Source organism: Chelon labrosus (genome assembly GCF_963514085.1).
Source record: "Chelon labrosus genome assembly, chromosome: 15".
Taxonomy (NCBI): Eukaryota; Metazoa; Chordata; class Actinopteri; order Mugiliformes; family Mugilidae; genus Chelon; species Chelon labrosus.
Window position 1 is genome coordinate 9,175,291 of NC_140348.1, and position 17,162 is coordinate 9,192,452.

The 17,162-nt window shown below is 40.8% G+C and overlaps 1 protein-coding gene across 1 annotated transcript; it reads left to right on the top strand.

The window, feature by feature from the left end:
* The first annotated feature begins 7,826 nt into the window (after window positions 1–7,826).
* Window positions 7,827–11,138, top strand: six2a (SIX homeobox 2a). The gene is made up of 2 exons (XM_084561945.1): window positions 7,827–8,526; window positions 9,984–11,138. The coding sequence occupies exons 1-2, from the start codon at window positions 7,967–7,969 to the stop codon at window positions 10,294–10,296; spliced, it is 873 nt and encodes a 290-aa protein (XP_084418071.1). The 5' UTR covers window positions 7,827–7,966; the 3' UTR covers window positions 10,297–11,138.
* Window positions 11,139–17,162: the final 6,024 nt, after the last annotated feature.

The window sequence follows — 17,162 nt, forward strand, 5'->3', positions numbered from 1 at the left end:
ATGAAAGTCGACACGTTATTAATGGGGTTTCTTGGAGGCTTCGGAGTAGAAATTGCCTTTGCAGATCTTTAATAACTAAAACATTGAACGCGCAGTGTGAAAAGTTAAAAGTTAAATTTGTGCTGCAAAGACAACGCAGCAGCACAGGAGGATGACATGATACCCTTCTTTTTCTGTGATAATCTGAACTGTGATGACACTAAGAATCAGTCCCCAATTAAAGGTTACTTGTGGTCTCTTAAAAAAAAAAAAAAAAACAGATTACAGGCTTTTTTTGGGGGTGGGGGGGGGGGGGTGAATACGACTCAACAAGGTGAATCTCAGACTTTTTTAGCAATAGCTGCAGGTTGACATTTGGAGAAACCAGTCGGACTCTTATCCACTTATCCAGTCGGAGTCCCGTGACTCTGGTGACCCTTTTGACTTGTTGTCAACTATCCTGTGAAATGCCTCAAAACAAACCCCTTTTTCGCAACAGACATTTTGATATATCATAGTAGCAAGCACACAAGTGCACACTGTATTCATGATTTCCAGATGACGTGACCTGTGGTTTTCAGAGTAATGTCTCTTACTTTAATGTGATTATATGAATTTTCATCTCAGGCCGTTATCACATCAAAACTTAATCTGCAGACTAATTTAGTTTCTGATCAAATATTTACAATACTTTCATTACCATTAGCCTCAGCTGTACGTTATCTTTGGTGCTTATGAAAAAAAAATAAACGCTTACCCGCAAAAGTCACTCAAGTACATGATTTTAGCGTCTCAATGCGTTCACATTGACAGCTGTGGTCATTTCCAGCAAGTACTCAACTACTCCACAAGAAGTACACAACTGTATTAAACTCTATTAATGGAAGGTCGCGATGTAATACACGGACTCAGATGTACATGTTTAGAATTAAACCTGCAAAACATCCGCTTTGTCAATGTGAGAATGTTGCAATGCAAACATTAGCATTTTGTTCAAAGCCTCACAGAGCTGTTACCGTAGCATGTGTTAAAAGAAGTAAAACTCTTTAAACAAAGAATCAGGACGTGGTAAAACAAAGCACCAGTCACATTACCGAAGATTCATCGCCGGCCATCTTCATGCCATAAATACACCTTGTAGCATGATGTATAATAAGACGGTTCTCTACGGTACAGTATCAGTACAACCACTGACTCTATCATGGAAGTATTTACTGCCCATATGGCCACTGACATGGGGTCAGGCCTTGTGTTTCAAGTGGAACCACGAAGTGTTGTAAAAATCCTGCATAAAGGAATGGATACAAATTCAAGCATTAGCACATTGCTAATTACTGCGGTCGCTTTTAATAAATTCTTTCCTGACATACGAGTTCCAGCACTGTAAAAGAGTAAGAATGTTGCATAAGGAAAAAACATTAGGAATACTGCAGGGTTTTAACAGGAAGCCTAGGAGGTATGTGAAGGACTACTACTGTAAGATCTGTATGAGTCACACAGGATTCTGGAGTCTGATTTGACTTAGAGAGAAACGTCAGTTTAAAGATTCACACATTTTCTTGAACATAAATAGATACCCAACCTTCCAAGCCACTTCTTCTTTTTCAAGTAGACATACTATAAACTATCCCTCCGACTGTAGGACTCTCTGTGTGTAATTTGACATGTTGTTGTTTTGTGTGCCTGCGCTTCCTTTACTGTTTTAGTAAAACCAGTTTCCAAAATAAGTTCCGATCCCAGCTCTGGCCTTACTCACGCTGAAATAATATTGTGGTATCATAGTCAAGTCCTTTTTTTATTTGTTTTTAGGGTGGGGCAAACTCTTCCCTCATATTTCTGGCCAAAAGTGGCATTTGTTTGCTGTTTCAAATGTTACGCGATCAGAAGCAATTGGTTATAATGATCCAATTATATATCCCAGCCTTCTGTCTGCTTTGATGCAGAGCTGGCCGAGGTTTATCTGATCCTATATATTGGTCCCATGATGGTTTCTTAGTTGCTTGCCGTAACAAAATACTCCAAAGGAGCGGGGTTAATCGCAAGCTTGGTTTGAAATTTATGGCGAATATTAAGCATTAAAATGCACCAACTGTGCATGAAAATCCAAATAAACTGTAGCTCTTCAGTGAATGTATTCAGCAAATCAAACCAACATTTGTGTGTAAAAAGTATTATATTTAGCAGGTCTAGCCAGTTATGGCAAAAACTCCCTTCACAGTAAATCACAGTAACAGCGAACAGCCTGTAAGTCTATACAAAATAAAATGCATACATTGAGTGGCTGCACGCTTTGGCCTGTGGCCCATTATAGATGATAATAATGCATAATTCCAAACTGGAGTGCGTTTGCAGTCATTTAAAACAAGCCCTCAGCGTTGATATAAATCAGTGTATGTGTGAAGCTCGTTTACTTGCATGTCTGCACATTGCCAGTTTGACAAGAGACAGGTCTGAGGGGATTTCACCATAAAGGTTAGGAACCGTGAAATATCTGCGAAGTGCTGGAACCGCTCTCCTCTCCAAATTATAGCCAAATGCATGCTATACAGTCTTAGTGGTTGAGGGGAAACGCCTTGGCAGCGAATAAAGGGCTCAGTGTGCGGCTGAAATGACCGTGCGACTCCTGAAAATAAACAGGAATCAAATGGAGTGATTGATCGAATAAATTAACCTCAGCAGCGAGCTTCACACACTGTCTCTCTCTCTCTCTCACACACACACACACACACACACACACACACACACACACACACACACACACACACACACACACACACACAGACACATCAGCTCCAATGACCAGCCTTGTAGAAAAACAGACACTTGTTGCTGTTTGCCCCAGCTCTTGGGCCAGCTGCAATTTGGGTATACGTTTTTTCCACGGCAGTGTGTTGGTGGTGGGTGGGTGGTGGAGGCTTTTTGCCAAGTGTAATGGATACAACTACATGCGGGTACAGATTGTGCTTAATGGTAGGGATTTATATTTATTTTCTTTCCTCCAGAAAATGTTCAAATTCAAATTATGTAGGATGTTAATGAACCAAAACCATTTTTAGCAAGTGCTAAAAATACCTTTGGTTCTTTTATATTAGGTCCATGTATTTTATTAGGTCAGATGGTTTTAATTAAGTTTTAATTTACCTACACTGCTTCCAGGGAAGAGGTTAATCTAGTCTGTGTTTTCGAACCTTTTTTACCCTGAGCAGACTAAATTTGTGAAGACTTGCCATTTAAAATTTACCATCGTATGCGTATGTAGTCTGTATGCATCACATCCACAATTCTATCTGAAATCGGAAAGTTAAATGATGGTAATTAATTGTTAATTCAAACCGGATTGCATTTATGTCTCTCCCTTCTTACTAAACGTATAGAAGCCGACAGTATAGTTTGGCTTTGTTTATATAAGGTGATATTGTTTATGCTGCTGTGTGTGCCCCCGTGATGATCATCAGCTGAAGGTGATGCTCCACTCACCTTTTAACTGCCTTCTAAATTGCTGCGTTCTGTGCAGGCTTACATATTCTAGAGGGAGGCTGAAATGTAAAACTCCCAATCTGATGAACCTGCCGACCGGTCAGAGCCTTCATGAAATGAAGACAGGACCCCAACGCAAACACACGCGAACACACTCACACACCTCTGCCCCGCCCCTCTGTACCCACCCCTCCCTGCTGCTTGCCTGTGTGGTTTAGTGAAATCTCCTCCTTGCGCTATAGGATAGCCCTGGCCTCTGGGGTAACAAGATAGATGTAAACAACCAATTATTGGATAGGCCCTCATTCATATGCCCTTAACTAGTATAGACATAAAGGTTCTGGCTTTAATAATTCCTTTCTCTCTACTCAACATGAAAAAAAGACACTAATCAACCTCTTGTTGTGCCTGTCTCAGCTCAGAATACAGTCTTACAGAATAAAAGCCCAATCCTATATGCCCCAACAAATAGGCTGTGCAACATACACACTGAAACACACATCTTGCAATAATCAACTCAATTAGAGGAGGTCGTGGTGGAGAGTGGCCGAGGTGAGCGGTGGGAGGTTGTGAAAATAGGGGGTTGGCTATTAGGAGAAACGTGAGCTCCATTCATCAGCGGCCGTAATAATTCCCGTTTGGGAGGCAGAGCCCTCTGATCAAACTGATCCGTGGAAGCAAGTGGTTTACAAACACTGTCAGGGGGCAGACATGGGACCCCTGTCACAGCCGGTGAACACACCCGATATTTCAGATAATGCCAACCCCAGTACAATGAAGGTGCTTTGTATTTATATTCATATATTAATGGGTTGCTCTGTTCTTACTTGATCTGATACGTCATTGAGTGTCACCTTTAACCTTTCGGATGCATTCTGGTTTGACATGCATTTACATATGAGAGGCATTTAGGTGCAACAAAGATTCATTGGAATAGGATGGCTGGGGCAGTTTCGTGAGGAATATACAAAAGATTCTTTTGTCAAAGATCACAATTTAATTTAAGATTTGAACCCCTTCTGAACAAATTTAATGTTTGAGTCTGCACACCAATAAGGCTATATGCCTGCAATAAGGAGGTAAACAGCTATTACCCTAACATTCATATCATCATATATAAAGGGACGCATGATGGTCCCCAACAGGTGCTTTTCCAGATCCCTGGACCCAGCTTTTGTCACATCTACAGCTTCTTCCTTTATCCCAGAACATTATTCAAATGACTGAGCAACTTAAGGATGATCCAGGTTCATTAGCCTTCCAGTGACAGCAGGGTTGCACAACATCAATCTCCAGGAAGATAAAATCTCAGTTGCTCTCGGTTAAAGCTGAGGGGGCAGAACTTTGCCAAAAAACATAAAGAAAAGTCCAATCAAAGAAATAAAATACAGTGGGTCATCTACAGCTCAGCCTGGAATGGTGTCCATCTGCAAGGTCAAAATTATAAAATATTTGGACGATACATATCTTGACTGGAGAAGACTGCGAGCACTGTGAGCACTGTGAGCGGGATTGCAGCACCTCTTTCACCAGTGGGAGCCTCTGCTGTGTTTTGGGCTCAATTACGAGGCGTTTTGGTGTTTGTTCTAGATGGATGGAGGTGATAATTTTATCTGAAATCGGTTTGAAATTTCACGTCTGTCAAGCTGTATTTATGTTTTCCCTCATCGGCCTCGAACTTCATCCATTTTTTATGAGCCGTCCGAGTTAATTATATATCTGTTGGGTTATATTCCTATTTTAAATAATAAAATTAATTATTATTATTATTATTGCCTTTTATTTGGGAATTAAGTTTGATTCTTAGTGAGTTATAAGATTTATCGTATGAGCTCTATATGAATATATATGATTAAATCGCGTCCTTGTTTTTCTCACTATCCATTTCAAGCAGGGCCCCGCGGTCCCCTGACGATTACCATCAGTCAGCCTAATGCCGTAATACTCTGAGAACTGCGCTTCGGGCGAAACCCAAGTCAATTTATTAAACAGAGGGAGAACACAACGCGGAAACAGGGATCAGTCTCCTCTTACAAGACTCTTCATCTCAGCTGATAAACTAACTTCGTAATTACACTAATAATTTCTTTCAAATGGGCGCGACTTAGGTGGTACAGCTCATCCCAGCATCTAGGCCTATAAATTATGGACTAACTTTGCGCTAAAATTAAACCTGACGCCCTCAGCAGTTTATTTTTATGCTCATGATATTTTAGGAAACTCCTTACTGGATATTTAAATGCTGATATTCATTAATATTCATCTTTATTTAGATGCTGATGAGTATTTGCAACATTTTTTGAAAGTGTACAGTTCAGTTCTGAACATCAAATTATGCCATAATAAAACGTCTATTGTGGTTTAGGTGGATATTGAATCAAATAATGAAAATAATAATAATAATTTATTAAAAAAAAAAAAAAATCCGTCCCGGTTAATTTTCTCCTTAAATTGTGATCTCTCTCTTGGAGCTTTTTTCCGATTTGCACAAGTTATGAGATGAAAACTGCAGAAACAGGTCTGCTGGAAAGAGAGAGAGCTGTGTGTGTGTGTGTGTGTGTGTGTGTTTGAGGTGGGGTGATGTGATACTGAGCGTGGGTGTAACTGACAATCGTATCTCTAATGAAGAGGTCCCATGGTGAGGCGATAGAAATCTATCAACTGGTCAATCTTTGGTCCAGCAGTCAATAACACACATGCCTGTCCGTGTGACACACGCACACACACGCGTCTCCGTGGTACCTGAGCCCAGCTCCACGACAAACCGTGCGCGCTCATCACGCTGCTGTACTCATCTCAGCAAGTACCACACATCACTTTCTCCTGAATGAACCATAAACTCTTTTTACCCCTTAAATCCATTTACTCGCTTTTCCCTAAAACCTGTTTTCATCTTGATCAGTCAGCGCTTTAAATCTGATCTTAATCCTGTCTGTGATTGTGATGGTATCTGACTTCCATCTCTGTATCAGCCAAATGTCTTTAAAACGAACGGATTATTATTTTATTATTGCCTCACCTTGTGTGCTGGTTGATGCCGTTCTCCGCTGTTGCCCGACAGTCTCTCCTTCTCTGCTCCCCCTGTCCCGCAGACTCTGCAGCACACACGGACGCTTCAGTTCTCCATCAAACCGGCTGCACACCTTAAGATTGTTTGCCCTAGTGTGCGCTCCTGCGGTCTCTGCCTCAACCCCTCATTCAGATATTCACCACCTTTATTATCACGCGCATTTCATAAAAATCATTATCACGACATGATATAGAACATATAATACATTTTAAGAAAAACTTTCGAACAAATATAGTTACATTTGGACTTAAAGACTCTTTGACAGTATATGGAACACGCGTATAGCTTCATGAACAGTTTTGAAATACGCTCTTTAAACTTTTTAATGCGTTCTTCATTTTAATATTACGCACAGGACGCATGAGTTTTTTAGTTTAAGGCATAAAGTACTTTACTTGCTGGCGTAAAGCTACCCCGTTTAAACAAACTTCACCAAGTTCAAGTGGTTATACTTTGATTGGAGGGTGAGAAAATCTAAATTGCTGCCCTCTTTGACAAAAATGTATTTTTGTCTTATATTTCTATTATTTTTTTCGTTTCTTGGCAACCAGCATAAAAGCGGCCATAGTGTTTTTGCGAACTTTTCACTTGACTGCTGTTGACAGTTGCTCCACTGGAATGAAATAGTGTAGTAACTAACTTTAAAGTTCTAGGAATTAAGGAAATCCTGATTGATTTGCGAAAACTGCCAGGGGCATGAAGACGTACTGCAGCAGGCACCGTGCGCTCTGGCGCCATCCTTCCCCCAGCTGCGGGATCATCGCCGGCTCTCCCCCTCCACACTCCCTCCACGCTCCCTACAGCTCTGCGCTCTTTGGCTGCCCGGGGTGTCTGTCAAAGTGAAGGGAGAGAAAAAAACTGTTTTAGAAGAAAAATCTGAGCAATATTTCTATTGGTGGGCGGGATCGTCGTGAAGGGAACAATCGGGTTGACTTTGCCAGGGAGCCACCTCAAAGCATATCGGGTTACTTTGAGTGACAGCGTAACCATGGCAAATAATTTGACTAAGGCTATTGTCTTATCCCCACCATCCCCGGGTCAGATAACCGACCAATCAGAGTTCATATAATCGCTTGTCTTGCCAGCTTAGAATAATATTATTAAAACGAGCCAGCGAGCCCGGTCTCCCGGAGTAGTTTATGTTGAAACGGCATAGAAAAGGTGGAGGAGGACGGTGGAAGGAGTAGCAACTTTCTCTCTTTCACAACAACTTCACGAGGAATAGTCGCCTGGGGTTTTGCATGGCTGAATGGACTTGAGCTTATTCTACAGTACGCAGCTGGATATTGCCTAACTTTGGGCAGTTTTAAGTTTTAGGCTGCTCCTTTGGGGGGACCTTGTGACGCTTATGGACTTAATGCGTTTTCATTTATTGAGACACTGAGAGGGGAGACGTGGAAGTAAGGCACAGTATAATCCGCATTGGTTTACGTTGTCGCCATGTCCATGCTCCCGACGTTTGGTTTTACGCAGGAACAAGTGGCGTGTGTTTGCGAAGTTCTCCAACAAGGGGGGAACATCGAGCGGCTCGGGCGCTTTCTCTGGTCCCTCCCGGCGTGCGAGCACCTCCACAAAAATGAGAGCGTCCTCAAAGCGAAAGCCGTGGTCGCCTTCCACCGGGGCAACTTCCGAGAACTCTACAAGATCCTAGAGAGTCACCAGTTTTCGCCGCACAACCACCCGAAGCTGCAGCAGCTGTGGCTCAAAGCGCACTACATCGAGGCGGAGAAGCTGAGAGGCCGTCCGCTCGGCGCCGTGGGGAAGTACCGCGTCCGGAGAAAGTTCCCCCTGCCCCGCTCCATCTGGGACGGAGAGGAGACGAGCTACTGCTTCAAGGAGAAGAGCAGGAGCGTCCTCCGTGAGTGGTACACCCACAACCCTTATCCATCCCCGCGGGAGAAAAGAGAGCTGGCCGAGGCCACGGGACTTACGACCACACAGGTCAGCAACTGGTTTAAAAACCGACGGCAACGAGATCGAGCAGCTGAGGCAAAGGAAAGGTAAGAGTATCTTTACTTATTAGGAAGCGACGCTTAAACATACCTGAAAGTAGATAAAATGCTAGTTTTTTTATATTTTCATATTCAAATAAGTCGTATTTAAAACAAGAATGTTGCTGAGTCACAAACAACTACTGTTGCTTCTGTGCGCAAAAATAGTATACTGATTTACGTCTGACAATTTGTTGCACAGGCAAAATACCAAGACAGTTTCAGTTATTTTTTTTAGCCTCCACAGTTCTCGAGTCTGTGTCTATCTTCTGTTATATTAGAATATGTCACTTATTTTGACTTCAGGTTTAGTAGACTCTCTGCTTGTTTGTGTGTTTGCCACGAAGGCCCTTGAAAAAGTTGAAAAGCAGGAAATTAAAGGCTTGTAGTCAGGTAAATTACCAGGTTATAAAAGTTGTATTTACACCACTTTTATGTTTTAGGAACCACTCATATTATAACATGAAATTTGGCTTTCACATTAAGATCAGAAAAAAAAAATACAGTTAACCCTCAAGATAGTGGATTGAACTCAGAGTGTGCGTAAGAAAACACCTTAGACCAAGTTTAAAAGATGTTTTGCGGTGTAATTGATGTGGCTGGCTGTCTAGCCACCACATCAGCCAGGTTGACATTTCATTACGAGTCGTTTGTACATTTCAAAGTTTGGAAATTACGCAGGCAGGCGAGCAGAGAGGCTCGGGAGACGTTTTTTAGTCAGGTGCTCGCAGGGTTGGTGTCTTCTTTCACCCTCTGGCCACTAATTCGGGCTGAAAGCTGCATGTAAATCATGTCTTCCCACGGAGAAAACCCTCACTGCGACCATGTGGACTGTGCCGTACGCAGCACACACGCGTTTCCAAATGATTGGGCTTGTCATTTATGCAGACATGCGGCCAAGCCCTCGTCAGGCCCAGTGCTCGTTCACTTTGAGCCTCTCCACAGGTCACTCTGGTTAAATGAATTTAATAAACACGCGAACGCTTCGTGCAGGGTTGGTGTAGATTTATTATCTCCAGTCACTGTTCTTTAACTCTGCACTGCTGTAGCTAAGTATTTGGATGGTACACTAATTGTTTGCTCTTGACACACATGCACATGGATGAATTTACTGATGGATACATTAATACGTAATTAGAAGCATTTGTACAATAATCAGGTTATTGTAGGCGTTGTAAATATGGCGTAACCCAATTATTATGATAGTAAATACAATAGCACCGTGTGTGTGTGGGTCTTTAAACCTCCGAGTGTGTTTTTTAAGAATGCTAATTGTTAAAATGTTAATCTACATTAGCCTATTCATTTAACAGCCTATGTTTGGTCTTCTATTTTTATTCTGTGTAGTCGCTGCTCTAGTTGCCCTCTAGATGTGTCCATTCTGGACCATTTTACGTGATTTACTGAGAGAGTTTTTCCTGCACTTGCAACAGGCTGAATGTGTGATTTTGTTTTACTGTTCGCAGAGAAAACAACGAGAACTCCAACAGCAATAGTCACAACCCATTGACTTCTTCCATGAATGGAAATAAAACTCTATTGGGAAGTTCAGACGACGATAAAACACCCTCGGGGACACCGGATCACACGTCTCCGAGCCCGGCTCTGCTCCTCGGCTCGAACACCGGGCTACCGTCCCTGCACGGCCTTGCGCCCCCGCCGGGACCCAGCGCAATCCCGGTACCCAGCGGTGCAGACTCGGTGCACCACCACCACTCGTTGCACCACGACACCATACTGAACCCTATGTCTTCTAATCTAGTGGACCTTGGCTCTTAAAAAATCGAGGCACTGAAGAAGAAGGGAGCACCATTTTTTTTTTTTGTTTTTTGTTTTGTTTCAGGGGTGGGGGAGTCATTTACAAGGTGGCTTAAGTAAAGCTTCAAGCACTTGCGGTAAAGGTGCAAGGCAGACAGACTGGAACACTGCGAAAAGAGCCACCGTAACAAATCATTTAGTCTCATATTCAGCTCTTAAAATAATTTTTTTTTCAATAAGTGGGAATTTGCCAGTGGGCGCAAATACCTCCTCTTATCCCCCAAATTAAACGTCCCATCCAATTGGGGGTTTCATCGTCGAGAGCAGAGCACTTAAGAACTTTCCAAATTAAACTGGCATCTTTTCTCTTTAAATTTGAAAATATAATTTGAAAAAAGAAAAATAGATTTGAGATTATATGGCTTGTTAAGACGGAACATTTTTTTGCAGAAAGAAAGAAAGAAGGAAAGAAAGAAGTATTTTACCGGAATGTAACAACGTAACATGTTATATTGTTGAAAACAATAACAATAAAGTGTCTTAATTCTTGTTACTATTACCGTTGTTATTTTAGGGGTGCAGATATATCACCAGACTCTATAGGCACGAAGATACTGGTACCCCCACGCCTTTTTGTTTACAAAAGGTTTTCCAAGAGAGCCATAAGCAGTTTCTTTTCTTTTTATTCTTTTTTTTTTTTTTTTTGATTGGGTATGGTATTTTCCAGTGTCTTATAAGAGCCGTGATCAGATGAAATATCTTAATCTCTTGATATTATTATTATTATTACTTGCATTTTCATCTGGAAAGAGACTGCATGTAAACTTTGCGATAAATGATGAAACATAAATCGATTCACCTATAGTTTCATATACCCTTTACAATAAAAGAAAAAAGAAATACATGCATTTAAATCGAGGACTTCTTTGATTGTGAATGATTCTTGACATTTTTTTTTTACATTTTTTTTTTTACCTTTTGTCTCCTCCGGGTCACCTCGTCATCTAGAGTTTTTTTTTTTTAATTATTCAAACATGTAGAAATATTTAAATAAATGCTGATATAGCTTCACTAGAAATGTTTTAGAGCAGTTGCATGGGGATCCCAGCGGTTACAGAGGGGTTTGGCTCATTTTGAAATGTTTTATTTGCACTTTTAATTGAATATTTTTAATGTTTAGTTCGCTCTGATTGCTGAAGAATGTGCAAGGTTTCTTCACACTCACAACTTCCCCTAACGTTTTGAGCCACTATGTCCTTAATAACGTTTGGGACGTGCGCAATCAGATAGCATTACCTAAAATCAAGAGCTCTTAGCCTTTGACACATATGCCTGCTCCAAGAAAGGGGATATTGCCCTTTATGTGTGGGCAGTCTGCCGGCATGCACGGGTCGATATCCCGGGATTGCACACCGTCTAATCATAAATGCTGCAAGGGAAAAAGGAAATCTGTCAGTTTATCCACATTTCCTACAAGAAATTATCAGGACGGTGCCTTGAATGTTTGCAGTGAACTTGAAAATGCAATAACTGAGTCTTGAAATATGCAGGGAAAAAAAGAGGGACTTGCAGGATTGTGTGGATGCAATGAATATAATTTAGAGTGGTTGGTAGTCGATTGAAAACCCCTCAAGCTTTAAAGAGAACAATTCATTTGCTTATTTATTATTAATTGATCTATTTCAATTGGTGACTTCAAAGGTCAAAGTTCATCCAAGTGACTTGATGATTGCCGCGATGTTAAAATGACAAAACCTGGGTGAGTGGGGGTAAAAAAGAAAACTCGACACATAATCCAGTACTTTGTAAAAACAACACTCGTGAAGAGAGCGAAGCATGTGGCATGTGGCCATTATCGGCGAAGCCGGTCGAAATTCATCTGCCCTTTTCCAACGGGGAACCTTGATGTTCAAGTGATGACATCTTATCTTTCTGCGCTCGGCAGAGGAGAACAAAAGTGCCGTAGTGTTCGGCAGAGAGGGAAAAAAAAGAAAAGTGGAAGCGGGCGTTGAAAGAAGACACTTTGTTTGAACAGCTTCAGCCGCGCAACACCTTCAGCTCCCCTCACTCAGATCTGCTGCTTCGTGTAGAATAAAAAAACACACAAACATCTTGTGCCTTTCATATTTTCATTTGGAGCGTTTCCAGCTTTTTAATGTTCAGGTTCTAAATTGAGCTCGGTGCAATTTATGGCATTTTCTATCTACTTATTCAAATAATAATTTGATTCACATTTGCGTGTTTGTTTTTGTGCAGAAATTGATCAATATGGGTAATTACAAGCAATTTAAAAGATTTTATTTTATGCCTCCTTTTTTATTGGATGTTGTTTTGGTTCGTTTGCAAATGGGTGGAGAACAACAGCAAGGCAAACTGCTGTTCATATATAGATTTTTATTTATTTATTATTTATTTTGGTACACCCGAGTGGCTGCAGTTGAAGTGCAAATATGAAAAGACAACACAAAGAGTGAGTGAACTGTCTCCCTGCCTCCTGTCTGTAAATGCGGAGGATCAGTCGCACCTTGTTGGGCACAGCTCCTGGCGCGTAAAGGTCAATTACGCAGGCAGCTCAGAGCCCAAACTTTATAATTAACTAGGATTTCAGTGCAAACGGGTCCGTTCAAAACAAGCCCATAACGGCGGCTTGTGAGGAGACATAACATGGAATATTTGGCCTTTCACCAGACCAACTCTGTAACCCCACAAAGAGCTGTGATTTTCGCCTCCTCGTACTTTCACTCTCGCTCGTTTCCCATAAGGCTTGAAATGTGAACTGGTATTATGTGTGCGCCATGTGTTCCCGGGAAGGGGAGGCTATTAAACTTTTTTTGGGAGGAAGATGTTAGGAAAATCCGCCAGCGTTGAAGAAAAGGCCTAACAAGGCGCACTGGATATAAACGCTGAATTGATTGTGCCAAGCTGGCTTATGGGAATAACGATCCTCTAAAAAGCAGCACAGGAATCAGCGTAAACACTTCGACAGGTGTGAACCGGTCGAGGTTGCTTCGTCTGCAGGCTGTTTAATCCCCTATCAGATCGGCACGGTGCGAGGATGTTGCGGAGATTAAACGTCAAGTGTTGAACAACTTTAGGCAAACAAAACGAGCAGGAGGGAGGTTGATGCCACGTTGCCTCGGGGCCGAAATCATGAAACAATCAGGAGAGAATGCGGAGTCCTGGCCTCGTAAAGACCACATCCACTCTCTTTTATAGAATAATAAGCAAACGGCTTGTTGTTGTTGTTGTTGTGTAGCTTGTGCTCCGCGAACAAATCAGAGGAAATATAACTGTCATCGTCAGAGTCAAATAGATTTTATAGACACGTTATCCCCAGTAAGAGGCTTTTGAGTGTTGCTAATTTGCGCATTTAAAAACATCAAATGATGCAGAGTTAGAATTTAATTGAAAAACCGGAGCCACGTGTATCCAACTATTACTGTTTTATGCATTTTCATTTATTTATTTTTTATTTTGACAATGTTTTCTTTTAATATATTTTTTAATTATGTGCACAAAAAGAGGAACGACAGATGATCTCCTATAATTTTAGGATTAAGTCGTGCAATTTAATGTATTTGCTTGAGTTGTGCTGACATTTTAAAGCAGTGTTTAAACTCCTTCTTCTTCTTCTTCTTCTTCTTGGAGGCTGTTTCCTCATTTATTTGTCAAAAAAAAAAAAAGAAGAAGAAAATTACGCAGGAAGTGAATGATAATGATAATAATATTAATATAATTCGGGGTATTACTCTCAGATTTTAAGGGGTTTTTAAGGAGGTGTTTATTTTAAAAACGTTAACAAATCAGAGAATAAAAAAAATATACATTTAATTTTATTTGAACAGTAAGAGAAGAGGCGACGGCAAGCTCAGGGCACGTGCTGTCATATAGGGCTGTTAATACATTTACTAAAGTCCAGCAATCAAATGAGATTTTATACACAAAAGCCCTGTCTAAACGGAAGGAGAAGGGGGCGCCACGTCGATTAAAGTACTATAAACTTTTTCTGATCAACTGTCACAACTGCAGAGAGGATTGATTTACGGAATCAATTACCATCATTGATCACAAACGCAAATCTCACGTTGTTTTTTTTTTTCTTTTTCTAAGAATGTAAAATCGCTGTTTTTGAGAGTTTGATATTATCCAAGATTATTTTAAAATTTGCTCCTATTTTTATTTATTTTTTTAAATCTCATCTCATTGGATGAACATGCCACCATTCAGCTCATTTAATCATTAATTGAGAAAATTCACTCAAACTTCAAATCCATTTCCACGCCTTGTTAAGTGATGTGACCACACTCCATACACATGTCAGGTACAGTGATGGCGGTTATAATGTGACACATTATTGGCCCCAGTGGACAAATTCTCTTTTCACTTAGACCCCCTCCAGGGAGGTCAGAGGTCGAACCTTTATAGCCGCAGCCTCAGAGCTGTAGGACTGGAGGGGAGTCACTGGTTTGGCTCAAGGAACCTTCAGCAGAACGGTTGGGCTTAATCTCTGGGTCACTGGCTGTTTGTCAAACCCTGGATCCTGTTTGTATATTAAATCAATAGTTTTACAGACAAGTGTGCAGCAAGTGACCGTAGCTTTGATTCCAGACGTCTCAGTTAATTGTGAAAATTTAAATTGGGACTGACTGTGAGGATGATATTACACATACGTATTTCGGAGTCAAATGACAACAATTTAAGCCACTTGCTGACAACAAAAATTTGTATTTGTGCTAAATACTGACTAAGACAGCTGGGATTTACATTATATAATGCAACTACTAAGTGGAAACTGTCTGAGTCAGATAACAGGGAGGAATATCAACTGGTTGCACCATCACTGTCTGTAAATACTTACAATTCACTTCAGATATGTGATTATTTAAACCTTTATATATTATATTTTAAATGAATGATTTCATTTTTTTCATTCGTTTTTGTTTTGCAGTCATGTAATTTTGAATCAGCCCCCACTTCTTTAATTCCAGTCATATTTACCTCTCCTGACTGTATGCCAGTTTCAGCCAACAGAACGATGAACCCCTCCCTGTCCTCTGGTTGTAGCTAATAGCTAACTATCCGTCAGTGCGCATCAAACTGTCACGTGGAAAGGGGATGACGTGCTTCATAATAGAATTCCCCTTTCATAATCTAAAAACCATGACTGCACAATGGAAGAGGTGCATCAGCAGGAGGCAGAGTAACTGGACGGTCAACATCTTGCTCTCAAGGAATGCAAACAGTTCCCTTCATGCTCTGATAAGTTCTCCAAAATAAGTAGAACATTTCGAGTATCAAGTGTATCACATGTACAGAATATAACTCTTTTTCTGTGTTTGTTCCCATTATACAGAAATCAATATTACTATTTTCATAATAGATTTGTAAATGTCCCTTATCCCTGCATGAAATAAATCCACAGTGTGTGGTGGAAAAGGCCAGCTGAGCTGAGGGAGTTTTAGTCTTAAGCACATAACATAGATTCAAATCCAACTGGAAATGGAAGTGGCACTGTAGTATTTTTAGGCAAAGATGAAATAGAGTCCGAGCCCAAAAGATAAGAAGACTGCAAAGACAGACAGACAGACAGAAGAATAAAATGAAAGTTGATCAGTAGCATGATAGTGAGTTGAAAAGTCCTTATTCTTCATTCCCTCTCAGAATCAACACCCTGTTTAGAGGAAAGGAGACGCACGCTAACAAAGCAAAAAAAAAAAAAAAAAATGTGAACATTAACAGAATGTTGTGCTTCCCACTAGCACGTTTGGAATCTATTACCACAATTTAAAACAGATTGGTCACTTCTTCTTTCATCAAGTAACTAAAATTAAATGTACTGATGATTTGTCAAGCTGTCAGTGCTTATCTACAGAAACAAAAGGGTCTGTTACTCTCAACCCATTTATGATGATGAATATATAGTCTAGAAACACACATTTGGCTTGATTAGGTTTTGACTAATAATATACTTCACAGTACTACAATTAAAAAAGCTATTAAGGGAACGGTATCATTAGAAATGATTACTTTTAAGGCGCAGTTTTAATTTTACAGACAAAACCTGTGGCTTCGTTGATTGATGAGCACACTGATTTCAGCCTCTCCTCGGCCATTATGCATTTTTGGTGTATCAGGTGTGTCCCATAAAAGAGGATAAAACTGTAGGGGGTCTGGGGAGCGAGGAGGAGGAGGAGGAGGAGGAGGAGGAGGAGGAGGGGGCGGACAGAGGGGGTGCATGGTGTACAGTTACGGTCAAAAAGAGAGAGAGAGAGAGAGCGAGAGAGAGGTGGCCAGGGGAGTACGAGCATTAATGCACTCCCTGTGTGCTGGACGCATACTGTTACAAAACACACACACACACTCTCGCACACACACACACACACACGCGCGCACCGCGGGCGCCCTCTGCTCAAGTGAAAGGTCACCTGGCGGACCGAGGCCCGACTTCCATCCAGAGAGCAGAGAGATATCAAGAAATAAAGTTCAGTTAAAGTAAAACATTTAACCTCTAAACCCTCAGAAACATGTTCACATGCAAACAGAACCTCTACCTTACATCCACATTTATTATTTATGCAGTTAATTAATGGCTTATAACACATTACAGTGTTGCTGTTTGCAGTTACAGGACATTTTTATATATTAATCTTCATTATGTGCCAGAAATGACAAAAATCTCCTTTGAAGACACGTTAAATATAACAACAGCTTTCACAGTGTTGGTATTCATTATCTGATTATACAATAGCCTCAGCTACTGTAATGGAGAATTAATGACTACAGCTACATTATAAACCAGTTAACAAATGTTTATAAAATGCTTAATATGGGGGAATTGAAGTAAAGATAAAAACTGTTAAGATTACAAGAAAGTTAAAGTGTTTGAG

What these genes read in the sequence shown, in the direction of transcription:
- six2a (XM_084561945.1), top strand. Translation starts at nt 7,967, where the DNA reads ATGTCCATGCTCCCGACGTTTGGTTTTACGCAGGAACAAGTGGCGTGT. An exon ending in GCAGCTGAGGCAAAGGAAAG is followed by an intron (nt 8,527 to 9,983) that starts GTAAGAGTATCT and finishes TACTGTTCGCAG; the next exon opens with AGAAAACAACGAGAACTCCA.